The sequence below is a fragment of the Lepus europaeus genome, chromosome 5 (genome assembly GCF_033115175.1).
Source record: "Lepus europaeus isolate LE1 chromosome 5, mLepTim1.pri, whole genome shotgun sequence".
In the NCBI taxonomy this organism is placed as follows: domain Eukaryota; kingdom Metazoa; phylum Chordata; class Mammalia; order Lagomorpha; family Leporidae; genus Lepus; species Lepus europaeus.
In genome coordinates this window covers 134,984,049-135,011,637 of record NC_084831.1, presented here as the reverse complement: position 1 = coordinate 135,011,637, position 27,589 = coordinate 134,984,049, and the positions used below count along the sequence as shown (strand labels likewise).

Here is a 27,589-nt window from a genome sequence, read left to right as displayed (position 1 = left end):
AAAATTAACTGTTGTGATAGTACGCAACTCTGAATCTGCTACAAACCAATGGGTCTTACATTTTAAATGAGCAAGTTGTATTGTACACAAATTATATATCAGGAAATCATTTTTAAAAAATTCGACCCACATAGCATTCCCCATTCTCCATCCTGTCAGGGGTTTACTTCTTTTGTATAACTTTCTTACTATGTCAGTCAGATCTTGAAAGAGGAAATAAATGTACTTGCTCAGTTCATGCTCTTGATCTAGAAGCTCCTTAGGATTATCTTCCAAGAGAACAGCTCCAGAAAATTTAGGGCACACAGAATTTATGGGATTGGATGCGTCACACAGGATCTATCACTGAGTTCACCCAGGCAGGAAAAGCTCAAGTCACGGTGAAGGGCTGAGAAGACTAACTGGGCTTGCCGTTTAAGATCTAAAGCAATCGAGAGAAATTGTCCTCCTGGATCTTTGTTCCTTGGAGAATGTAACATGGTTCCAAGAAGCTTTCTGTTGAAATATGCAGTAGAGAATTTAAAATGCAGTAGGAAGAGATACATTGCTCTCACAGGCGTACACACAATGAAGAGCACTTGGACTCTTCCAGGAATGGTTCTTAATGTGGTTCGGAACTCCTCTCCTGCACTACAGGAATCAAGTTATTCTCATACCCAATCTAAAGGCTTCTCAGCACCTTTTTTTCTTAGAACTTTAGTTGATAATCACAGGGTGTCAGGTCTCAGTCCCCACACTGTTGGCAACAACTTTACTTCACCATCAAAAGCGCATGGACCCCTCTATCATCCACTACTAAGTGGACAACTAACTTCTGTTTGGAAGTTTACAGTGACATGAAATCCACTACCTTACAACATTCTTCATTCTTTATTTGTACAGCATTATGGACTAAAAAGTTCTTTCTTATTTTAGGAATATTAAGTTTTTCTTTACATTCACACATTGGGTCCTAAGAATTTGGTTTCTACTCAAACATCTTCCTTATGATAGCCTTCTTGATGTTCATTATTATGAACTTTTTAACATATGTCATCAAGGCTAAAATCAGAACTTTCATCACTATCTCCTTATGTGACAAGAATTTTAAAAGCTCATTATCATCACGGTTATTCTTGAACTCCCCTAGTAACTAGACTGAACTTGTTTCCACATCTATAAAATCGGGATGGGTGGTAAGCCTACCATCCTGAACTAGAAAAATGAATTCAATATGTGAGAATGTTTTCATAATCTGAAACACTTTCTAAACATAAATGCTTTTAAAATGAATGTGCTTCCTGGAAGGCTTCTTGGCAACACACGTTAGAAACGTGCAGTTCAGAATGCAGTCTGAAGACACACCTGGAATTACCTGGCAGCTTGTTAGCAGTAAAGAACCACAGGCCCACCCCACAACTCTTAAATCCCTGTCTGCATTTTAACAAGATCTCCAAGTGTTTCATATGCAATTAAAGTTTGAGGAGCACTGTCAACTTGAAACTCTGCAAACACTTGACTGTGCAACGCTTGTGTTAGGTATTTATCATGAGAAAATGATTAGACAAATGTGAAGAGATGTGCATAAAGTACACACCATTTCCACCATAGCAAAACCTCAGGAAGAACTCAAGTGTCAACCAAGAGAAAATTGGCCAGGTGCTCTATGGCTTATATATGGATATACCCATTTCCCAAGGAAATTTTTTGTATTTGGCATGCCTAGACCAATTGCCAACTAGGACATTGGTATGGCAATGTACCAAAATACCAAAAATGCCATTTGCCAGCCAGTGCTGTGGAGTATTAACTATCCGACCTGTATGGTACCAAGAAAATGCCAGCTCCTCAGTTGATGTATGCTTCTTAGAACACACTCATGTGTTTAGTTTGGCACAAAAAACATCAGTATCTCTACTTTATATCTGGAGGAGAATCAGGGTTTAGTCAGTAAAAAAAATTGCCAGCATATCCAGGTGTTTCCTTTGCTTTCTATGATAATCAGATATAATTATTACTAATAGTTGGATCACTGGAAATGGACCTGCCCTGGAGTTGAAGGATGCCCAGGTCAGAGACACAGATCTTATTGGCTCTAAGCTGAAAAGCCCTTCACTCAGCCCAACTTCCAAAGTGACCACTGCAGCTGAGGGGATGGTCAAGTAGGGTCAGCAACATTGCAGGCAGAACTGTAAATTTCTTGTTAGAGATGCCCCCTGCCTTTACCTGGCCATTTCTCCTCCCAGGCCAGCCAAGTAATGAAAGCCAACAGAGTGCCTTCCCCTAGGAGGTTTATAACTCCCTTAGGATATACCCCATGTGAAGAGATAGATAGGTCTGGGCCTCTTAACTTACAAGGCCTAAAGCCCACCAGATTATTATCAAGCCCCTTCTGTGAGGTTCTATTTGCCTCTCAGTCAGAAAACTTAATTGTAGCTTAGACAGCACCTTTCTTAGCTCCTCTAATAATGACTCTGTCCTTTGTTCTAGACCCTGTCTATTGCACTTGGGCCTCATTCCTTTGTAATCATAACCTCTACTCTACCACCAATGGCTCTACTCCCAACCTGTGTGTACTGATGGTCCTCTTCCCCACTTAATGCTGTATAATTGTTCAGACCTGGTTAATGCCACTCTTAGGATCATTGGTTAGTATCCTCACTCTGTCTTTTATGACCTTGTCTAAATATGATCAGAGTCGGCAAACTTGGAAGGCTTCCATAGCCTTGGCAACTCATGACGACAGCCTAGGATGGTTACTGGCGCCATAAACTAGAGTGTCAACTTGTTGGGTCAACAACAGGAGCCACTGTGCACTTGCTCCTCAGGTGGGATCTCTGTCCTTAATGTGCTGTACATTTTGATTTAATGCTATAACTAGTACTCAAACAGTACGTTTCACTTTGTGTTTCTATGTGGGTGCAAACTGTTGAAATCTTTATATTAAATTGATCTTCTGTATATAAAGAGAATTGAAAATGAATCTTGATGCAAATGGAAGGGGAGAGGGAGCGGGAGAGGGGAGGGTTGCGGGTGGGAGGGAAGTTATGGGAGGGGGAAGCCATTGTAATCCATAAGCTGTACACTGGAAATTTATATTCATTAAATAAAAGTTTAAAAAAATAATTATTACTAATAGGTCTTCCATTGACATAACCAACCAAAGAAGGGATAGTGAAGATATAAAGAAAGAATTCTTTACAAGCTACTTACAAAATCTGTGACACAACTGTCAATGAAGCAGCTTAAATTTTGTTTTCTTTTCAAATGAGAAATTGGTTTAGTTCTTTTATTTCTTAGCCACTGATGATCACCTTTGTTTAATTTATTACTCTTATTGCAGACCTGTTCTATTTGTTAAAGAAAGCCTTTCTTCCTGACCAAATTCAGTTTGGCAGTTGGAGGGGAAAGGGTGCTTCCTGAACAACTTATGTGACCTTGTAAATCCACCTTGCACGCCTGAACCCCAGAGCTCCCGTCTCTGTTTTATTTTCCTCTATAGCTCTCATCACCACATACTGCTCATTTCATTTTACTTGTTGGTTGTCTGACTCCTTGCACTAGAAAGCAAGGTCCACAAAGCAGGAGGTTTTGTCTCTTTTGTTCATTGTTATAGTTGGAGCACTTACAGAGTGTCTCACACTTAGGAAGTATTTAATGCATATTTGTTGAATGAATTTATGTAAAACATTTTTAGGGTCCTTCTAGACTGGCCTAGTTGTGTTGGGACAGAAAGTCCTTTACCATCATCACTCAGGTTATATTCATAGTGCACTAGGGTTTTATAGTCTCCTGATTTAGTTATCTAGTAAACATTAACACTAATAAATCAGACTGTAAGAAAATGAAACTTATCCAATTCTCTATTAAGACAAAAAGTGGGCAATGGATAGGAATATCTCAGAAGTCCCACTAGGTTCATCTAAGGCAGAAGAACCAACATAATACTTAATTCTGGGTAGGGTAAGTATCTGTGAACAGGTGACAACGGTATATGAGGACCCAGAAGTCCCCATATCTAGGAAAGCCAAGCCAGAAGAAGATGTGAATCCAATGAGGTAAGAGATTCAGTCAGTCTTGTTCAGCTAGGCACAACGATATGCCAGAAATAATTCATAGCACACAGAAATTACTACTTGTTAAATGGATAAGTAAACCATTAAGTCAATGGAATTCACATAACCATTAAAAATGCTGCTGTAGATACAAAGTTATTAATACACTGGAAAGTGAAAAAGCACGTTGGAAATTAGGGTGATTCCATTTTTGTTTGTCTATCTGTATATACATAAGCAGGTGGAAAGACATACCAAAATGTCAATTGTCTTTTTTATTATCTCTGGAGAGTAAGATTAGGGGTATTTCAACTTCTCTATATTTATCCATATTTATTAATTTGCTAAAAGGCATTTATTGCATCCATTACAAGAAGGATTTTTAAACCGTCTGTAGGCTATGTGAATATATATAACATGATTGTAAAGACATTCCTTCATCACTCCTCACCTCAAAACCTGAGCCCCGTGCTTAGTTTCCAGATTCTAACAAAGTCCTTGGTGTCTCAGCTGGCAGAAGGATGAGGGAGGGGTGGAAAGCTCCTCCCACTTCTTGAAACCTCCTCCAGCTCTTACAAATGCTTCTGGCTGCCTCCTAGCACACAGCCAACAGAGAACACTACCCTGTGGAAGGGACAGTGCTAAAAGCCAAAAGGAAAGGTAAGATGATAGCTGGGGGAAAGGCTGAAAAGAAAAACCTAGAGAACGTCACCCTAGAGTTGGCTCCCTTTCTTCGTGCCGTGTTATTGTAGTCAGGCTTTATTAAATGCGTTGCTTTTAAATGTGAAACACAGACATGGCATTGTAAACAGGTTTGCAGCAAAGTCCTTCAGGCAGTTCAACTTCTCTTACGCGGAGGAGGAGACTAGGATGTGACTAAGGAGGCGTTTTATTCAATGACTGCTGCTTATTAAATTGCCGCCCATTACCTGACCACAGCCTGAGGATTCTCTTGTGTTTGTCCCAGTTAGGAAGAATCGATTGATCAAACCCTTGGAAAGAGACGATGGCAAAGAAGGTGGCAGTAATTGGAGCTGGGGTCAGTGGCCTGATCTCTCTGAAGTGCTGTGTGGATGAGGGACTTGAGCCCACTTGCTTTGAGAGGACCGAAGATATTGGAGGGCTGTGGAGGTTCAAAGTAAGTGAGATTTTCCTGTCTTTCGAATAAGTGATGCTGCTATTTCAGGGTAAGCCCAGCTACTGATGGGCCTTACTGAGGGATTTCTTAAACCACTTTGGTCAAGTTGATTTATGTAGCTCCCTGGAAGCTGAAGTCATAGGGCGTTATCTCCTCCCGGGCCAATATTATCCCAATCCAGGTGGCCACTCAGGCATGAAAAGGTCTCTCTTTTGTGTCCAGTAATTGTCATGCAGCCATATTGTTGTCACTCTATAATACACTAATTAGAAAATATACTAATATTAAAATGTTTTTAAAAATAGAAGAAACAGGGATGCTTTTCTAGACACCATTTCCATTTCAGTCACTGAGTCAAATGCTTCTTCAGAGAATGTGCCCTTAAATCTACTGCTTGTTTTCACTGACAAAACATGTTTGTTTTCTGAGATTCACTGATGATAGTTCAGGATCACTTCCGTAAGACTATACATTATATGTATCCTAATAATCCAATTAATTCAATTAGCCAAATCAATTATGAATAATTCTAGCTGTCCTTCAGAATTTGTGAAAAAATTAGAAAGATATATAAGCAACCAGAAATGATTTATAGTCATTTCTTCCAACGATCTTTTTAATAGGCATTAATTACCACATCTTACTGGTGAGATCTTAGGCAAATTCTTTATGTTTCTATGTCTCAATTTACTCAGTAATACATGAGGATATTAGCAGGGAATTGTATTTATCTCACAGTACTGTCAAAGAATAAGAGAAATAACTCATGTGAAGAACTGAAAAGTTTCTGATGTATAATAGAGTTTAATAAACATCACCTATTAATAATAAGTACATAATTGATGGATGAGCAAGCAGAAATGAGGGAGGATAAAGGAGTTAGCCAAGTTCATGCAGCTGGAGGAACTGGCATTCAAACTCAGGCCAGTGACTCCCAAGCAACTAAGCCCCAATTTTTAACAATGCCCTAATTTACATTCTTGCCAAAAAGGTTAAAGGAAAGTTTAAGCTCAGAACTCAAGGGCAATGACTTTAGGATTCTGTCAGACATATCTAAGTGAGATACTGAAACATGTGAGAACCTTCCAGAAGAGCAAAGAGCTGAGTGCATGAAAAGCAGACCCTTATTTATATCAGCAAAGACCACCCACAGGCTCTCCACGATGGGCTAGGGTGGTGGCAAAGGTGTCCAGCCTATATGCTGTACCAGCTCCAACTAAACCATATGTGAAAAGGTTGTTTTTTTAATATTAGGTTTCTCAAATGACTATGATCATAGGACACACCTGGGAGGTTTTTTTGTTTGTTTTATTTTTAACATTCTGAATCCTGGGCACCAGCCCAGACTTACAGTCTTCGGATGGTTTTTAATATAAGTCTCAGAAGAATCCCATGATAATACAGGTTTAGCAGACATTGCACAAATATCAAATTAAAAAAATATATTCCTTCAACTATCCAAATACACTCAGAGTTGATGATGGGGAAGTTGATCCTTATATAAGGCAAGTAGCTTTATACAAAGGAAAACTGGAAAAACAGCTTGAATCACATTCATTTCTTACTAACAACTGGCCTTTTTTTTTTTTTTTTTTTTTAAATTTTTGACAGGCAGAGTGGACAGTAGAGGGAGACATAGAGAAAGGTCTTCCTTTTTGCCGTTGGTTCACCCTCCAATGGCCGCCGCGGCTGGCGCGCTGCGGCCGGCGCACCGCGCTGATCCGATGGCAGGAGCCAGGTGCTTCTCCTGGTCTCACATGGGGTGCAGGGCCCAAGCACTTGGGCCATCCTCCACTGCACTCCCTGGCCACAGCAGAGAGCTGGCCTGGAAGAGGGGCAACCGGGACAGAATCGGTGCCCCGACCGGGACTAGAACCCGGTGTGCTGGCGCCGCAAACAACTGGCCTTTTTATCATTATATGTTTGCCTGAAAGGGTAATACAATCTGGTGGTCATTCTTCTTTTAACCAAAGATAGATTATTTCTGTATACCCTTGGTTCACATGCAGATTCTGCTTGGGGTTTCTTTATCCCTGAGTAGAATTTTCCCTCCAAGGAAGAAATGTAGAAATTACAACAAATTTGTGTTTAATAATAAATTTACCATTTTATTTCATTACTTGATTAAGGATTCAATGACTAGGAGCCAAATGCCCCCTGTTTGATTGTTACTAATTTGTTAGCAAAAAAAGAGTAGTCTGTCAGTAAGAGTTCATGAATTCCAGGAAAGTACTTCCTGTCCAAAAATATTTCTCCTGCTCTCCTTTTCTCAGTGTCTAAAATTTCAGAATTAGAGATGCCTTCCTGATTTATAAAAGTCAGAATAAAAACCGAATTTGCCTTATTGAATATTAATGAGTTATGTAAACAGCTCTCTGGAACCTGTAAAAACATTGTATTAAAACTAACCAGTAAAGAAATATAAGCAATTTTCTCCATCCCAAGAAAAAAAAGAATATCCCTACAGAGTAAAACATGCAATAAACAGCAATGTTCCACAGGCTGTGGCTGGGGCCAACTGGAGGTCTTGTTGAATGAAAGACTGGACTATCAAGAGGAGGCATTGAACAGTGTGCTGGGACCCCCCCTCACCCATCCCCAGGGAGATGCACCTCGACAACTCTGCTATCCAGATCAATTTTTTAAATTAATTATTCTTTAATTTCCCATCTTTCTGAGATCATGTAATGCATTTAGTGGTGTCGAATAAAAAACAAATTAAAAATCCTAGTCCCATGCTCATTCCAGATAGTGTTGAACTCTACCCAAAGGTTCTCCAGCACCCTCTAGTGACATTTTCGGGATATGGGAAAGGTGGATAATTCTATTATCAGTGTTTTTGTTGTTGTTTTGTTTTGTTTTGTTTTGTTTGATTCTTGTTTTTCTCTGCAATGGGAAGCACTGGGCACGCTTCATTTTTCTTCACAATATCCACAGAAAGGAGGTCTTAGGACCATTGTCATTAACACACGAACAGGAGACTGAAGTTTGGGGCAAATGACTTGCCTGGAGGAATGTAAGTAATAGAGAAAAGCGGAGTGAAGGTCTGGGTGATTCCTGAAGCCTCACACTTCATCCCTTTATCATACTGAGAAAAACATGATTTTCCTTCAGCCATTAATCCTATCTGTATTCTTTATTGTTCCATGTACCCTGTGTTTACATGCAAGTTTCCAATTCACATTGCGTTTCTGGGTTTTTTGGAGATGCATGTGAGTGCTGGTGGGATGTGCACCTGCATGTATATAATATTTTCTAGGAATATATTCCAACTTGTTTTCATTAATCTTCGTGTACCAGTCTGTAGCTAGCGCCTCATTTTGGTCTTCTTCCTCTAGATTGAATCTTTTTTTAAAAGATTTATTTTATTTATTTGAAAGATAGAGTTACAGAGAGAGGTAGAGACAGAGACAGAGGTCTTCCATTCACTGGTTCACTCCCCAGGTGGCCACAACAGCTGGAGCTGCGCAGATCCAAACCCAGGAGTCAGGAGCTTCTTCTGGGTCCCCCATGTGGGTGCAGGGGCCCAAGGACTTGGGCCATCTTCCACTGCTATTCCAGGCCACAGCAGAGAGCTGGACTGGAAGAGGAGCAGCCGGGACTAGAACTGGTGCCCACATGGGATGCCGGCGCTTCAGGCCAGGGTGTTAACCCACTGCACCACATCACTGGCCCCTCTAGATTGAATCTTAAGATCCAATTCCAAACAAGTTGCTTTTCTCCAGATACATTTTTCAGAACCAGGGCGGTACGAGACACTGCACTAGACAATCTAGAATGAATCAACCTGCCCTCAACAGACTCACAATCAAGTGGCCTGATGGGTGCTCACTGACTGCACTGCACTTGGCATGGACACTACACCACTCCTGAAACACTTTATGTTGGGTTCACTTATTGAGTGTTAACAAAGTAGAAGCTAGCATTTGTACAATTATTTTAGTATGTATCAATCATCCCATTTTCACACACATTAATCTGACACATCTGTTGTTAGGAATGTCAATTTAAAAGTGTTAAGGCCAAGGACAAGTTGCTAATAAGTGATACATCTCAGAGACAGCCCCAAGATTGAGACTAAATACACCTGGTTCACCATTATGCTTCCTCTCACATTACACTTTTCATTCCTGATGAGTTTGGGATTAACTAAAATCCTGAGGCCTTTTCAATTTGAGCTCCTGATGCTGAAAATCTCTATTATACTATCTTAGTGAAACTAATTTTAACCCTATTTTGAAGAATTCACTTATATATATACATATTAAATAGTATTTAGAGGGCTGGCCGGCACCGTGGCTCATGTGGTTAATCCTCCACCTGCGGCACCGGCATCCCATATGGGTGCCTAGTTCTAGTCCTGGTTGCTCCTCTTCCAGTCCAGCTCTCTGCTGTGGCCCGGGAGGTCAGTGGAGGATGACCCAGGTGCTTAGGCCCCTGCACCCGCATGAGAGACCGGGAGGAAGCACTTGGCTCCTGGCTTCAGATTGGTGCAGAGCACCCGCCGTAGTGGCCATTTGGGAGGTACACCAACGGAGGGAAGACCTCTCTCTGTCTAAAAAAAAAAAAATAGTATTTAATTGGTTTGATCCTTGGTCAAGAAAAATTTTCTGAAACTTTCAGTCACTTGTCATCTTTGTCATGTCTCTCTGCTTTGGGTACATACAAATCTTATCATTGGTGGTTGTCTCCATGAAAGTAATTGAGAAAAATGTAGACCATAAGAGAATAAAATATGTGAGACAGCTACCTGGGATGTTAAATAGGACTTCCCATAAGGTGCCATCTCCACACTGACCTGACCATGTACTCCATCTATTTTTTCTATTTCTCACTGTTTTAGTTGGCATGTGCTTACTAACAGTACATCCTGTTCACTTGGAGTATAACATTATACAGAACTAGCTTGGAACAAAGAGTCATTTCCTTTCCAGAAAAGATAACCGCCTTATCCTCGTTTCCCCTGCAGAGTCCTCTTGGATAAATTTATCCAAAGAAACTATCACAGCATGATTCACTGTAACAGGTTTTTGCACCCTGCTTCCCGTGTAATGGAACCATATTTAACATGTTAGACACTGTAACTCTCCAGATAATGAAATGTAAAGGGTCAAAGTCCTTTGGGTCTCTTTGTCAACAGTCTAACATACACCGCCGTGGATTTTCCATAATATTTTAAGATGCTTGCATGCAAAGAACAGAACCAAATTTACAGTATACTCTCAGCAGAATGTTTTCATACATAAAACAAAACAAATTTTATAACATGCTATCAGCAAGGCCATTTGTTTATTTCATCATCGTACTGAATGTCCATGTTAGATTCATTATTTGTAGTGATGGAAAAATACATCTGGTTAACATTACTTGTTCTTTTGTTCTTTCAACAAATATAGTAGCTGAGTACCTACTATGCTCTCTACAGATACCAAGTGCTAAAAATGCACAGTCTTTTCTTCCACAGGGCTCATAGCTCACTGGAGATAATATAAAGGAAAATCCCTATCAGAGTCCAATTTTGTAAGGGCTGAAACAGTAAGTGTTATTGTAGCCCAGACTTTATTCAGCAGAGAATAGGGCGAGCTTCCTGTAGGTATGATGCTATGGTTTGTCTTGACAATAAGTGAGGATCAGGCATGTGTAAATGGAAAAAACAATGTTCCAGCCAGAGCTAATGGCATGTTCAAAGGTGCAGAAGCTCAAGGAAACCGATGCACTTAGAGAATAGAAAGTTCTGTGCAATAGCTAGAATGGAAGATGCAGGTAGATGAGGGATAAATGATGAGGAAGAGAGGAGAGTCAGGGTCCAGTGATCAGGCAATTGTGTCCTGTGCCAATGAGTATACTTTTTATCCCGAAGAAAGTGAACAAACTGGGCAATGCCTGAACCAGGGCATTAAATAAGGGATAAAGGGCAGTTATCTCGGGAGATACCCAGCTAATAGAAAGGCCACAGAGTGCAGTGATACTGTAATGGGGATTGTGGTTCCCTAAGTTCACTGTGAATCAGAATCAGCGGGGGAGCACTTCTACAATACAGGCATGTTGGCCCTACTCAGACCAAATCAAACTTCATAGGTTTCAAAGCTCCCCTGGACTGTTCTAATGTAACTAGTCCATTGATTGACATTAGCAACCACAACTGTGCCTATAATTATAGGATAAGGAAGCAAAGAGCTTCAGTTAAATTCATTTCAAGTAATAGAGCAGATAGAGGTAAGGTCTCTCTAAAAAAAAAAAAAAGAAGAAGAAAGAAAAGATAGACTATTTCTAAAGAAATGCAATTTTTATAACTTCCAGCTACTTAGAGTAACTAGCTATGAAAACAAAGTGTTGATTAGATGAGATTAGAATAGTGGAGCTTCTAAAGAAAAAGGATACATTGTAGGTTTTTCTAATTCACATTTGTAACAAGAGTATATTTTTGCTTTGCTTCTTTCCTCAAAGTAGATTAAATATTACGCTGGTAAACTTCCTTAAGCTTAATTTAATTTTTATAACCTTTTTACTTTCAGAAACTCAATTGCTTCTCAGCCTTTTGGGTAATATCGAGTGCAGAAAGTCAAAGATAAACTTGTCTGGCCCATGATCAAAAGATCATAAATTCACAATCCATGCTGTCTGAACTAACTTGGTTTGGTTGTGTAGTTGTCTGATATTCTGAAAATTCTAAATTAAGAAAACCTTCTGTCATATGTCCATTTACATTAGTAAATTGTAGCAAATTGTATCCATCAGAAAATAAGACTATATGTATGGGTTCTTCAATAGCATTTTTAGGTGTTACATCTGTTTTAAATACGTGAGTGAAATGTTTCTGTTCTAAAACTGCATCTCCCTGTCCTTAGCATGGTTGACAGCAGAGTCCCCCGCCCCTGCCTTCTTCAAGATTTATTTATTTATTTGAAAGTCAGAGTTCCAGAGAGAGAGGAAGACACGAAGACACACACACACACAGAGAGAGAGAGAGAGAGAGAGAGAGAGAGAGAGATCTTCCATCTACTCTTTTATTCCCACCCGCCAAGTGACTGAAATGTCTAGCACTGAGCCAGGCTAAAGCCTGCAACCAGGAGCTTCTTCCAGGTCTCCCACTTGGGTGGCAGGGGACCCAAGTACTTAGATCATCTTCCATTGACTTCCCAGGCTATTAGCAGGGAGCTGGATCAGAAATGGAAGAACTAGACCTGTTCTGGAGCCCAGATGGGATGCTGGCATCACAGGTGGCAGCTTTACCTGCTATACCACTACACTGGCCCCTGTTTCCTTTTTCTGTCTTCTCTTTCCCTAACCACAGAGTTCAAATGCATTTTAATTTGATATAACAATAAGCTACATGAAGATAGAAACTATGTTTGTATTGTTTGTATCTTATCCCTAACTCTAAGTTCAGGGCCTGGACAGGATAAACATTTGATATACATTTATATATCCATATCAAATATTGTATATAAAAATAAAATAACATAAAATAAAATAAAACTTATCAGGCATTTGATATAGATTTACATATATCAAGTGCTAAATACATAAAGTCAATATTAATTCCCTTAATAGCCATGGGAAAACTAAGCCAATTTTGTCAGTTGTGTCTAAATACATAGACACCAACTTTAGTTAACTAAATGTGGGAAGAAGCATAGATAGACAGTTTTGTTTTAACATCTGTCTACTGTCTTTCAGTAAACCTAACAATCGTGGTTATCACTTGATCAACAGAAAAAATATATGTCCTCACTTCTTTACTACACAAGTAAATATCCCAAAGAGGATTGTTGCCCTGCTTCAAAATTACTTTAGGGGCTCAGATATTAGAATCCATTCTTCTCATTTCTCAAAATCCTACTAAGCTGACCTGGAAGAAAAACTTATCACATGTTAAAGCCAGTTTATTGAGTCTTGAAAAATAACTAACATTTTGGCTACCATATAGCAGTCTTAGTTTAACTGATTCCAAATTATGGCTGGTTTAGTAATTTTAGCCCTAGTGGCCTTTAGTAACAGGAAAAGAAGCAAACATCCACTAAGCACGTATTTTGAGCTAGCTATTGTGTTAAGTACTTTATCTAATCTCATTAAAGCCTTGTAATAGCTATTTGATGTTGGAGTTATTAAGGAGCTCCTTTTTACACAGGGAAGTGTGGAAACTGACTTATGCAACTTTTCCATCATAAAGCCATTAAGGGCAGTAGAATTACAATAATAACCTAGACAGAACCCTGTATTTCTCACAAAGTTATCTGATCTTAAGAAAATTAGATTTCTTTGCTTCATGGATAATTTCTCAAGAACTTGTTTGGATTAAAAAATTCAGACATTCATTCTTGCCAAGGACATTGTGTTCAATCATGCTGAAACATCCAGAAATAGATTACACATCAGCTTGACTTTAGTGTTATGCAATTTGAAGTTAGTAGTTGAAAGTAAAAATACAATGATTTATTCATCCAGAGTTATGATCATTGTATTCCTACATATGAGACAAACCTCCACATATTATAGTACAAACTCCTTTTGGATGTTAGTACATAAAATTAACAATACCACACTAACCTCTTATCACCAAGAAATTGAGCATATCCTAATCTGATAAGCCACTTAAACTGGGAAAAGTTATCTCCTGAGTCTTGATTCTGAAGCAAGAAAGTTAAACACACTACTTCTGGAGTAAGTCCTATGATAGGTAAGAATGAATAAGAGAGTGAATGATGAATAAGTCAATGAATAAATGAATGAAGAAAAAGGAAAACGAAGGAAGAATTTTTAACAAGAATTCTACATATTCCTCTTAAGTGATAATGATCTGAGGTCAAAGATGATTTTAGCTCTGGTTTCTTATATTGGCACAGATAACCTCTGAAGTTAGGACACAGTGAGCTCCTGTATGTATACATATATATATATATATATATATATACACATATATATATGGAAGTTTCTTAAATAACAGAGATAACATCACCATAAGTTCATGTTAGCTCTTTGAAATCAAGGACAGCTTCTTGTACAAAAAACTCCTGTAGGAGAGTAAATGTCCTGTACCAGCTACTTTGGTATTATTCTAAACAGGCTCTCTGGGGTGCCTTTTCATTCTGTGGTGGACAAGGTGCTCTTTGCTGAAATCAATATTTTCTTCAATAACAAGAGACACTGTTACTAAGCACCCAGTGTCTCCGTATCTTACAGATAAGCGGACTGACACTCAAGGTTTCTGATTGATCTAGGCACACACAATCAGAAACAGGAGACTTCAAACTCATGTCTGACTCCTGCTACTCTGACACCCTTTTTCAATGTTGCTGAAAATATAGAGGCTTGACCTAAAGATTTGGCAGGAAAGAAATTATTTTCTATGAACAATGATTAGAAGAAAATATGCACAACTGATTAATTTTGGTGACTGGATTAAAGGTGAATATTTAATTTATTTATTTTGCTACTCTGTGGAAGAGACTATGGTAATATGTAAGTAAAACAAAGTAATTTATTCCAATTAATTCTTACAAGCTTTCTGCATCTTTACATTGAAACACTGAGCCCCAATAGCAACTACTATTCACCTAGATGATGCCTAGTCTCTGCCTATTCAGAAGCACCTGTGGAGGAGTTCTGGGGCATAATTATTTAAATTTTCCTAAAGTCTCCTTGTTAATACATTGATCCCAGGGATGCTGAATCACATTTGATCCATTTTATGATTTAACGTAAAGGACAGAATGCAAAGAACTACTTGTAGAGGAAATTATCAGCTTAACAATAGCATTGCAGCTTCAGATTTTACAAAGTGCACTCACCAGCATTTGAAATCAAGCTTAACATTTCAGGCATAGAAAGCCATGACACTGTGGCAAAAAATGACCTACATGAAAGGTCTCTGTGAGTGAGATCTTGGTGGAAAGAAGGAGCCATCAAAGAAGGAGGTACCTTTCTCTAAAGGGAGGAGAGAGCGTCCACTTTGATTATGGCCTTGTCAAAATACTGAAGGAGTTTATGGACTCAAAAGACTTCCATAGCCTTAGAAGATCATGACAAGAGCGTTGGGTGATTACTGATGTTATAAATAAGAGTGTCAATTGTTAAATCAACAACAGGAGTCATTGTGCACTTATTCCCCAGGTAGGATCTCTGTCCTTAATATGTTGTACTATGAGAATTAACAATAAAACTTGTCTTCAAACAGCAATTTATATTTTGTGTGTCTGTGTGGGTGCAAACTCTTGAAATCTTTACTTAGTATAGAGTTGGTCTTCTGTATATAAAGATAATTAAAAATGAATCTAATGAAGAATGGGATGGGAAAGGGAGTAGGAGGTGGGACAGGAGTGGGGGTGGGAGGGCAGGTATGAAAGGAAGAACCATTGTAATCCAAAAGCTGTACCTATGAAAGATATTTATTAAATAAAATCTTTCTAAAAAATAATAACGACAATGACTGTAACATGAGCACTTATTTTGAAAAGACAGTGGAATCTGTATGTCCTTGAAAATTTTAACCCCTACAAGAGTTGTGCACAATAGATAAAACTAAGAGACTGGATGTAGTTGTTTATTTGTGGCTAATTAGTAAACTATATTCTCTCCTAAGCAGAAAGAAGACAAGCTGTCTCTAGTATATTAAATGGTCAGAAAGTTCTGAGCCAACTTTTCTCACAATTGGGCAATGTACTTGCTCATTTAGAGGATAAAAATGATTTTCACTCTACAATATTGACTTAAATGATTTCTGTTACAGTGTTACTCAGCTTTATAAAAACAATTAATGTGTGATGAAAGATTGTATGTTTTCAAAATAATTGTGTGTTTGATGGCATATATGCATATTAAGTTAAAAGTACTAATTATATTGTTAAAAACAGAAAAAGAAAGAAATCAAGCTTAAGACTTAACTGTTTTCAGTGATGTTCTCTTATCATTTGAAGAAAGCTAATTTGTAAAAATCATAAAGGCAGACAGATTCAAATTGAAATATGAGAACTCCCTGGGGCCAGTGCCATGGCTCACTTGGCTAATCCTCTGTCTATGGTGCCAGCATCCCATATGGGCGCCAGGTTCTAGTCCTGGTTGCTCCTCTTCCAGTCCAGCTCTCTGCTGTGGCCTGGGAGGGCAGTGGAGGATGGCCCAAATGCTTGGGCCCCTGCTCCCATGTGGGACACCAGGAGGAAGCTCCTGGCTCCTGGCTTCGGATGGACACAGCTCTGGCAGTAGCAGCCATTTGGGGGGTGAACCAACGGAAGGAAGACCTTTCTGTCTCTCTCTCTCTCTCTCTCACTAACTCTATCAAATAAATAAAAATAAAATAAATTAAAAAAGGAGGTATACCCATTGTCTCTTCAAAAAAGAAAAAAGAAAGAAAAGAAATGAGACCTCCTGCTCCTAAAAGTATTCATTTTAAATGAAATTCTTATCAGTCCTAAAGAAGTAGAGAGAGAAAAAGGAGGAGGACTGATTGTCACAAAGACTTTCATTAAGTAAATATAGACCTGGCATACTAAATATCCTGCAGTTTGCCAAAAGAATTGTCCCCATGCCCTCCCTACCAATGTCAATAGCATCCTCAGTGAGCAACACTGGTAGGCAATCAACAGGTCCCATCACTCAGAATGGTGGCACTCCCATATTGCCCCTCATCACCTTAGTCAAGCTACAACAATGAAAAAGGATTGCATCATTCTGGGATTAGATGGAGGAAGAAGAGGATTTTTTTCTCCTTTCTTTTAAGACTAGGAACTTTGTAAATTCCATAGTTATTGCTAATATTTTTTATTTGACCCTTTAGGAAAATGTGGAAGATGGCCGAGCAAGTATCTATCAATCTGTCATCACCAACACCAGCAAAGAAATGTCCTGTTTCAGTGACTTTCCAATGCCTGAAGATTTTCCAAACTTCCTACACAATTCTAAACTTCTGGAATATTTCAGAATTTTTGCCAAGAAATTTGACCTTCTCAAATATATTCAGTTCCAGGTATTGTAATTTGGGGAAAATGGATTTCTCTATTAATTCAGCACACATTTAAATATAGCAGTTATGTGATAACGAAAGCAGTTTTGGATAAAGTATCCCACTCCAGATCTTTGTTGAAGGACAAGAACATGACATATAACCTAAACAGTGGTGTCATTACCTCTTACTATGTACAATTGGCAATAGAGAAAAATCATCTGTTAAGAGTTTGAATGATAATGATATTGATGGTAAAACTATGTAAACAAGTATCCATTACATTGAAATAGTTCTAACCTCATTTACCATGAAAGGACACATGAAGAAAATCAATCTTGTATCTTATTTTCTGAATATCTCTATAGAAATAGAATTTTTCATGAAAATGCTAACATCAGCTAAAGTAATTAATAAATAAATTCATTATTATCCATTATCTCAGTGAGCTACTTTTGTTTATGCAAACTCCAGAAACATACAGATGGTCAGATTATTTTGAATTATCTTTTCCTTTTCTTCAAAAATAAGTATCAGCACAAAAACAAAACAAAATATGATATTCTTAGGGATGGGTGTTTGGTGCAAAAGTGAGGATGATGCTTGAGATGCCAGCATTGCATATTGGAGTTCCTGGGTTCAAGACCTATCTCTGCTCCCAATTCCAGCTTCTTGTGAATGCATAAAGCAACAGATGATGGCTTAAGTACATGGGTACTTGAGACCCCACCAACTTCCTGGGAGTCTTGGAATGAGTTCCAAACTCCTGGATTCAGACTGGCTCAGCCCTCCTTGTTGCGAGCATCTGGGGAGTGAACCAATGGATTTAAGATCTGTCTACCTCTGTCTCTTTCTTTTTTTTTTTAAAGATTTATTTACTTACTTGAAAGTTAGAGTTACACAGAGAGAGAAGAGAGGCAGAGAGAGAGAGAGGTCTTCCATGCACTGGTTCACTCTCCAATTGGCCACAACGGCTGGAGCTGTGCCAATCAGAAGCCAGGAGCTAAGAGCTTCCTCTGGGTCTTCCCATGCAGGTGCAGGGGCCCAAGGACTTGGGCCATCTTCTGCTTTCCCAGGCCATAGTAGAGAGCTGAATCGTAAGTGGAGCAGGTGGGACTTGAACCGGCACTCACATGAATGCCAGCACTGTAGGCAGTAGCTTTGCCAGCTACACCACAGCAGTAGCCCCTCTATCTTTGCCTTTCAAACGAAATTAAATTTTGTTAAAAAAAAAAACGATTTTATCAATAACTTGAGAACTAGTAATTGTGCTTAAAAATAAGTTGTAAATTACATTTCTTAACAAAAAAATTGTTAGACATATTGTTGAATTTTTTTAAGAAATGGAAAGGGCCGGCGCCACGGCTCAATAGGCTAATCCTCCGCCTGTGGCACCAGCACCCCAGGTTCTAGTCCCAGTTGGGGCACTGGATTCTGTCCCGGTTGCTTCTCTTCCATTCCAGCTCTCTGCTATGGCCCAATTGTTTGGGCCCTTCACCCATAAGGGAGACCAGGAGAAGCCCAGTGCGCCAGCCGCAGCATGCCAGCTGCAGCGGCCATTTGGGGGTGAACCAACGGAAAAGGAAGACCTTTATCTCTGTCTCTCTCACTGTCCACTTTGCCTCTCAAAAAATAAATTAAAAAAATAAAAGAAAGAAATGGAAAGGAGTTGGAGAGAGAGAGAGAGATAGAGAGAGAGCACTTCCGTTGATTGGTTCATTCTCAAAATGCCCACAATGGACAGGGTTGAGTCTGGCCAAATCTAGGAACCTAGAACTCATGGTTTCCCAAGTGCTTGTCAATGACCTAACTAATTGAATTGTCATCTGCTACATCTCTGGGGATGCATTACCAGAAAGCTTGATCAGAAGCAGGGCCAGGACTCAAACCAAAGCACTCTAATATGCGATAGGGAAATTCCAAGTGGGATCTGAACTGCTGCACCAAATACCTGCCCTGAAGCTTTTTTAAAAACGTACCTCATTTTGTTAGCAATTCCAGTTTTATATCTACTAGGCCTATATTATATTAATTTATGCATAGTTGATTGTGATGCAATAAATAAAATAAATACTATTAATTACATTGGTTTTATTTAATGCAATTTTCTCCCAGTTCCTGGGACATCTGTCCAGTGAACAACAAATTCTTTAGACCAGGAGCTTTTGTAAGTCTTTGTCCATTTAGTTGTCCATTTACTTAACAGATATATTGTTTTCTTATGTAATTTAGACTATGAATTCCTTTAAAGACCATGTTAAAATTGCAGAAAAGTTATTTGTCTTGTTTATTATGTTATTGCTACTATGGTTTTCTGGAGGGTGGAGAGGGGTTGGGAAGATTCGTTCCTATTTATTGGCTTCTGAGTTTATATAAATCTTACATATCAGGGATCAAGCCTAGTAGACAAACTGTAAAAGGTCCTGTTGCTTATCTAATGAAATCTATATAAGTGCTTCTCAAACTTTGATGGGCATGTGAATCACTTGGAGATCTTGTTAAACTGTGGATTTTGATTCTATAGGTATAGGTTGATGTCTGATTTCTGTTTTTTTAAATTTTATTTAAGGTATACAAATTTCATGCATTTCATATATGCAGATTTAGGAACACAGTGATTCTTCCTACCATACCCTCCCTCCTGCCCAGGCTCCCACCATTTTTCCTCCTCTCTCTCCTATCCTACTCTTAGTTTTTACAAAGATCTATTTTCAGTTTACTTTATACTTAACCATACAGTAAGTCAAGAAATCAACAAATAGTATGAGGGAAAAGGAACAATATTGTTCCTTGGCAGTAGAGACAAGAACTATAAATAATCATTGAAACTCAAAATGTCAATTGCAGTCTTATACATTATATTTTAGTTATTGTATTAGTTATCACAGATCAAGGAAAACATTGTATTTGTCTTTGTGAGACTGGCCAATTTCAAGTTTGTCATAAATTGCCTTGATTGTATTAAGGAATATCCCTTCTATACCCAATTTGCTTAAAATTTTCATCATAAAAGGATGTTGTATTTTATAAAATGCTTTCTCTGCATCTACTGAAATGATCATATGGTTTTTATTTTTCAGTTTGTTAATATGTTGTATCACATTGATTGATTTGTGAATGTTGAACAATCTCTGCATATCAGAGATAAATCCCACTTGGTCCAGGTGAATGATCTTTCTAATGTGTTGTTGGATTCAATTAGTTAGCATTTTGTTGAGTGATTATGTGTCTATGTTCATCAGGGAAATTGGTCTCTAGTTCCCTTTTTCTACTGTATCTCTTTTCTGGTTTAGGAATTAAGGTGACGCTGGCCTCATAGAAGGAGTTTGATAGGATTCCCTCCTTTTAAATTGCTTTGAATAGCTTAAGAAGAATTGGAGTTAGTTCTTCATTAAATGTCTGGTAGAAATTAGCAGTAAAGCCATCTTGTCCTGGGCTTTTCTTTGTCATTGGGTCTTTATTGCTGATTCAATCTCTGTCTATGTTATTGGTGTGTTCAGGTTTTCTATGTCTTCATGGCTCATTTTTGGTAGGTGGTTTGTGTCCAAGAATCTACCCATTTCATCTAGGTTTCTGATTTGTTGGCATACAACCCTTTGTACTAATTCCTGATGACTCTTTTATTTCTGTGTTATCTGTTGTTACATTTCTTTTTCACCTCTGATTTTATTCATTTGGGTCTTCTCCCTCTTTTTTTGGTTAGTTGGGCCAATGGTTTATCAATTTTGTTTATTTTTTCAAAAAAACAGCTGTTCATTTCATTGATCCTTTGTATTGGGTTTCAAATTTGTGCATTTCTTCTCTAATTTTAGTTATTTCTTTTCTCCTACTAATTTTGGTTTTGGTTTGTTGTTGTTCTTCTATGTCCTTGAAATGCATTGATAGCTTCTTTATTTGATGCCTTTCCAGTTTCTTGATGTAAGCACCAGTTGCTATAAACTTTCCTCTTATTGCTTTTGCTGTATCCCATAAGTCATCAAGATTCATTTTCAATTATCTTTATATACAGAAGATCGATTTAGTATATAGTAAGTAAAGATTTCATCAGTTTGCACCCACACAGGACACAAAGTGTAAAATACTGTTTCAGTACTAGTTATAGCATTACTTCACAGTGGACAACACATTAAGGCAGAGATTCCCACATGAGGAGTAAGTACACAGTGACTCCTGTTGTTGACTTAACAATTTGACACTCTTGTTTATGGCATCAGTAATCTCCCTAGGCTCTAGTCATGAGTCACCAAGGCTATGGAAGCCTTTTGAGTTCGCCAACTTTGATCTCATTCAGACAAGATCATAGTCAAAGTGGAAGTTCTCTCCTCCCTTCAGAGAAAGTTACCTCCTTCTTTGATGGCCCCGTTCTTTCTACTGGGATCTCACTCGCAGAGATCTTTCATTTAGGTCCTTTTTTTTTTTTTTGGCCAGAGTGTCTTGGCTTTCCATGCCTGAAATACTCTCATGGCTCTTCAGCCATATCCGAATGCCTTAAGGGCTGATTCTGAGGCCAGACTGCTATTTAGGACATCTGCCATTCTATGAGTCTGCTGTGTGTCCCGCTTCCCATGCTGGATCATTCTCTCCTTTCAATTCTATCAGTTAGTATTAGCAGACACTAGTCTTGTTTGTGTGATCCCTTTGACTCTTAGACCTATCAGTGTGATCAATTGTGAACTGAAATTGATCACTTGGACTAGTGAGATGGCATTGGTACATGCCACCTTGATGGGATTGTATTAGAATCCCCTGGCACATTTCTAACTCCACAATTTGGGGCAAGTCCAATTGAGCATGTCCCAGATTATACAAGGTACATGTACAACTTATGTATCCCATAAGTTTTAATATGTTATATTGTCATCTTCATTCATTTCCAAAAATTTTTTGATTTCTCTTTTGATTTCTTCTATGTCCCACTGTTCATTTGGGAGCATGTTGTTCAGTCTCCATGAGTTTTCATATGCTCTAGAGATTCTTTAGTTGTTAGTTTTCAGCTTCATTCTATTGCAATCAGAAAAGATGCATGGCATAATTTTGATGTTTTTTTTTAATTTGCTGAGACTTGCTTTATGTCCTAGCATATGATCTATCCTAGAGAAAGTTCCATGCACTGAGGAAAAAAAAATGTGTATTCAGAAGCAAGTGTGGGATGAAAAGTTCTATAGATATCAGGTATGTCCATTTGGTCCATGGTGTCATTTAGCTCTGTTATTTTTGCTGGTTTTCTGTCTAGTTGATCTATCATTGCTGAAAGTGGGTTGTTGAAGTACCCTGTTACTATTGTATTGGAGTCTATATCTCCCTTTAGAGCCATTAACATTTCTTTTAAATATTCAGGTGCCCTGGCATTAGGTGCATATACCTTTATTATAGACCCATCTTCCTGTTGAGTTGATCCCTTAATCATTACATAGTTCCCTTCTTCATCTCTTTTAATAGTTTTTGTGTTAAAGTCTATTTTTTTCTGATATTAGGAAGGCTATCCCTGCTCTTTTTTGCTTTCTGTTAGCATGGAATCTTGTTTTCCATCTTTTCACTTTCAGTCTGCATATATCTTTGTTGATGAGGTATGTTTCTTCTAGGCAACAAATAGATGAGTCTTGTTTTTTAATCCATTCAGTGATTCTGTATCTTTTAACTGGAGAATTTAGTCCATTTGCAGTCATTGATACTGTGATTTTAAAAAGCTCTTGGGTGATGCTAAAGGTGTTTGTCCTCTGAGCATACTTTGAGAAGCACAGATTTGCAGCTCCTCAGTATGAGTATACTTCTTACAAGTGGAAAATCTCTACTCTCAGAAATTGCCCAGATATTTTAAATCCCTGTTACAAGCTTTCTACTAATATCCCCACTTACATTTTGGAAATGAGAGAATTTCAAAAATCAATAATCCAGGAATTTTTAAAATATCTGAAAATTTGCAAAACTAGTTATAGGAGACTCAGACTTCCAGACAGTGAGTTATTTAAATATATATACCTATATATAGATATATATATATATATATTAATCGGGCTGGCAATGTGGCTCACTAGGCTAATTCTCTGAATGCAGTGCCAGCACCCCAGGTTCTAGTCCTGGTTGGGACGCCGGATTCTGTCCTGGTTGCTCCTCTTCCAGTCCAGCTCTCTGCTGTGGCCCAGGAGTGCAGTGGAGGATGGCCCAGGTTCTTGGGCCTTGCACCTGTATGGGAGACCAGGAGAAAGCACCTGGCTCCTGGTTTCGGATTACCACAGCACTCCGGCCGTAGTGGCCACTTAGGGGGTGAACCAATGGAAAAAGGAAGACCTTTCTGTCTCTCTCTTTCACTGTCTAACTTTGCCTGTCAAAAAAATATATATATGAATCAATGAATCAGTCATGTATGTGATCAAATGAGATAATTAACTGCATTGCTTTAAAAATAATTTTGCTTAGAAGTTTAGAAGCCCTTGTCCTATATCAGAGTGCTTTCATTTGATTTCCACATCTTAACTCCTATTTCCAGCTTTCTGCCATTGCAGATTTGGGGGCAGCAGGAGATGGCTCAGGTCCCTGCCACCGAGGTTGCAGACCTGGATTAAGTTTTGGGCTCCCAGCTCTGGGAACAAGCATTTGGAGAATAAACCAGTGAATAGGAGCCCTGTATGTCTCCCCGTAATAAAATGTAAATAACTACTATTCACTGGAGGTCTATCAATATGCCAGGCACTCAGACAAGTGCTTCACATGAAATGTCTTCTCTTAATAAAGTCCACACAGAAGTGGACACATAGAGGTTCTTGACAAATGCTGTTTTATCATTTAAGAGGTTAGTGTGTGTTTTGTGCTCTTGGGCAGGTTTTGCATCTAATTTCTTTTCTCTTTCAAAGTCCTTATTCAGTACTTGATATCCTTGATACAAGATTTTCCACTGCTAAATAGACATTTAGCCCAAAATGTCATGTCCTTAGGCAGCTGCAAATAAGGGCACACTTAGCAGTTTTTGTCTGCATGACCTGAAATGGTCTCAAATGGAGTCACAGATGACATTCTACCCACCACTGGACAGAGCCCTGGACACGGCCCATGCAATCCCAGAGTAACTCTCAATGATGACTTCTTTGTGTTTTTCAAGACCACTGTCATTAGTGTGAAAAAACGCCCAGATTTTGCATCTTCCGGCCAGTGGGAGGTTGTTACTCAGAGCAACAGCAAGGAGCAGAGTGCTGTCTTTGATGCAGTCATGGTCTGCAGTGGCCACCACATCCTACCTAACATCCCACTGAAGTCATTTCCAGGTGAGGCCTGAGGACAGCTCCAGCTTTCTGGAACAGATTTTAGGTAATTTCTATCCAATTGTATTGACAGGCAGGACTCACTACTCTGATGGAGCCTAATGCTGAGATTGGGAAAGAGCTGAAAAGATGAAAGACACAAAGTGCCATATTGGTTTCTTGTGACCTAGTTAGGTCTTTGCTACACAGAAAGCTCAGCGTACTTCCACCAAAGTCACTTAGTCTTCCCCAGAACCTCGTAACACTCTTATCTTAATAGGTTCTTTAGCTGTATGCTTACCTGGGCCTTTTTCTATCCAGCCAGACACCTGTGACTTTGTCCTGTGTTTGGATCCTTTTCCAAAGAGCCATGTCCATAGAAATAGGGTGGATCCCTGGAAATAAAAACTTCCACCAAACAGCGATGAGGGCAGAGCCATCTGTCCTAATGCCCCCTGGCTTTCCCTCAAAGAGCACGCTTCCTTCCTGTGGCCCTCGGGAAACATCTAGTACAGTGGCTCACCAGCTCGGCTGTTCATTACAATCTCCTGTGGATCTTCTAAATCATGGTGCCTGGGGCCCATCTGCAAAGATTAAAATGCTATGGGGAAGGGCTGGGTCAATTGAAGCTTGCTCAGGCGATTTTAATAGGCAGAACTGAGACCTCCTGATTCAAAGCAATGCCTCCCAAGCAGAACCATCTGGATGATTTTCCAAAGACAAATTGCTGCCCCCTGCTCCCCATTTCTGATTCAGTGAGTCTGGTGTGAGGCTGAGGATTTGCATTTGTTATAGCTTCCCAAGTGATGCTGATGTTACTGGATGAGGGACCACGTTTTGAGAACAAATGATCCAAAGGTTCTTTCAAGTAACTCTACCATTGAAGGCAGACTTTAATAAAGTAGGTGTTTCTGGGAAGTAAGTAGTAATTAGTAGGCTGTTCTGCAATTAACCACCAGGAGGTTACTGATTTATGGAAACATAATTTCTATATGCTTGGATTATAGTTTATTTTCATTTTGTTTGTTTTTGCTAGCAAACAATATGATTTCCAATTAGTATAGGATTACAATATTAGAACTTTTTAATGTGCTTAAGAAATATTTTTAACTATCTGCTATGTATTTAGTGGAGCAGTAAGCCTTTGAGCATAATGTAAATTAAAATATTATCTCAAAACTAAAAAATGAGATAAGTATCATTATATTCTTAGAAGTGTCTTTGAGCTACATTGAATCTGTTCTCTTAATATTAATATATTAATGATAGCATTTATAAGAATTGTGTTGTAGTAATTATGCATTTGCTAGGACTCTGAGAATCTACTGTATTAATAATTCATTTTAAAAATCAACAGCAAACATTCAAGAGGCTAGCACATAGTCCTGAGTCTACTCTACCCATGACAAATATACAAGCTGCAGCCTCTGAAGCCAAGTCCTTTGGTTCTGTACTATACACTTGGTACCTAATGTTTCTAAATGTGCCTTATTCTTTGATTTTGCTGATTGGCCTTGCTTTTGCAACTCCTGTGGAAGGAAAGAAGTAAATCAAGTGATTGACCTCAGAAAAGAAAAGCTGACAGTGCAAGTTTTGTTGCAATTAACTTGACATAATTGTTTACTCAGAAGTTCACTGCCTTCTCTCTGCTTCCCCCTGAAGGTATCGAGAAGTTCAAAGGTCAATATTTCCATAGCCGCCAATACAAACATCCAGCTGGACTTGAAGGGAAACGCATCTTGGTGATTGGAATAGGAAACTCGGCCTCAGATATCGCCGTTGAGCTGAGTAAGAAGGCTGCTCAGGTGTGGTGCTTTCTGCTTACCCAGTACTATGAGGGAGAGGAAATATAAAGAGCACAGCACAGAACCCCAGCTGTGTAACCAAGGCTCCTTTATTCATTAATCCATTAGTTGGTTGTCCCATGTGGTATCATAGAAAAATCTGGACGGCAAGAAGCCAGAGTTCACCTCCCAGCTCCACCTCCAATGTGCCATGTACCCTAGAGTGAGTCATTTCTGTTCTCTGAACTATTTTTCAAATGGGCAGTCTCAGTCAGGTGTTTTTCATTCCAAGAGACTATTTCTACCCAGGGGACTTAACAAGATGTTGACCTGTTCATATTTGGAAGGTTCTTTTTAAAACTTTAGAGTATATTTGAATATATGTGAATTATAGATAATACGATGTCCATAGTATCCACAAAATAAAGAGTAAATCGATAATAAGACTTCCAACCAAAACCATAGCTGATTAGGTGTTTCATGAGACCGTCCAAGGACTGTTGTCTTTGCACCTTTTCAGATTCACCCACATCCCATATCACAGTGCCTGGGTTCAAGTTTTGGTTTCACTCCTGACTCTAGCTTCCTGCTAATCAACACCCTAGGAGGCAGAAGGTGATGGCTCAAGTACTTAGGTCTCAGCCACTCATATGAGAGACCTGGGTTGAGTTCCCAGCTCCCAGCTTTGACCTTGTCCAGCCCTCACTGTTGTGGGCACTTAGGAAATGACCCAGCAGATCAGAAATCCCAATATCTGTCTCCCTCTCGCTCTTTCTCTTCTTCCATCTCTCTGTGACTGCGTGACTGCCTTTCAAATAAATGTAAACTAATAATCAAAAATATTTTAAAACATAGATAATGCTGATAAAGATGGTTGGGAATGACAGAAAATAACTCCCTTCTGGAAGGATATACATTAGGCCAAGACTGAGTAACAGTTTTGGGCCCTCTCCCAGAGGATTCTCTCTCAATAACACCTGAACCAGGAGCCCTATCATCCTCACACTAGCCTCTTCATTCTGGTGCCTTTGTCTACACAGACTTATATGGCCATGACCAGAATAAGCAAAACCTTCTTGCCCTCAGTCTTACACTTTCAGGACTCGAGATGCCCAGCTGCAAACATGATAAACAAATATGCCCCCAAGCAGGTTAATAAAGGGGTTGCATTGGAATCTGTCAGACCCATCTACCAGTCAATATCAGTGTCAGCCTGGGGACAGAGAAGGTCACTCACACCAAAAAGAGATTTATTAGACTTTAGAAGTCTTCATATTTTCTCTGAAGGGAAGCCACTTTTCACTCTGCAAAGATTTAAGACCAACTTCCGTGTGAAGAATGAGTGATGATGCAGTCACCTCAGAAGCTCAGGGCAGAGTGGGAGGATTGAGAGCCACCAGCTCTCGTCTCCTTCACACTGGGAATACCAGCAAAGCTTGGGAAAGGTAACGTGATGGGGC

General features: G+C 39.0%; 1 protein-coding gene across 1 annotated transcript in view; it reads left to right on the top strand.

Annotated features, from left to right (window-relative positions):
- Window positions 1-4,629: 4,629 nt before the first annotated feature.
- FMO2 (flavin containing dimethylaniline monoxygenase 2) overlaps window positions 4,630-27,589 on the top strand; it is a 32,309-nt gene continuing 9,349 nt past the window's right edge. The window contains exons 1-5 of the mRNA XM_062193770.1: window positions 4,630-4,694; window positions 5,002-5,172; window positions 16,946-17,134; window positions 24,207-24,369; window positions 26,008-26,150. Of these exons, the coding sequence (XP_062049754.1) occupies window positions 5,041-5,172; window positions 16,946-17,134; window positions 24,207-24,369; window positions 26,008-26,150 (627 nt within the window). The 5' untranslated portion in view covers window positions 4,630-4,694; window positions 5,002-5,040. The remainder of the gene's footprint in view (window positions 4,695-5,001; window positions 5,173-16,945; window positions 17,135-24,206; window positions 24,370-26,007; window positions 26,151-27,589) is intronic.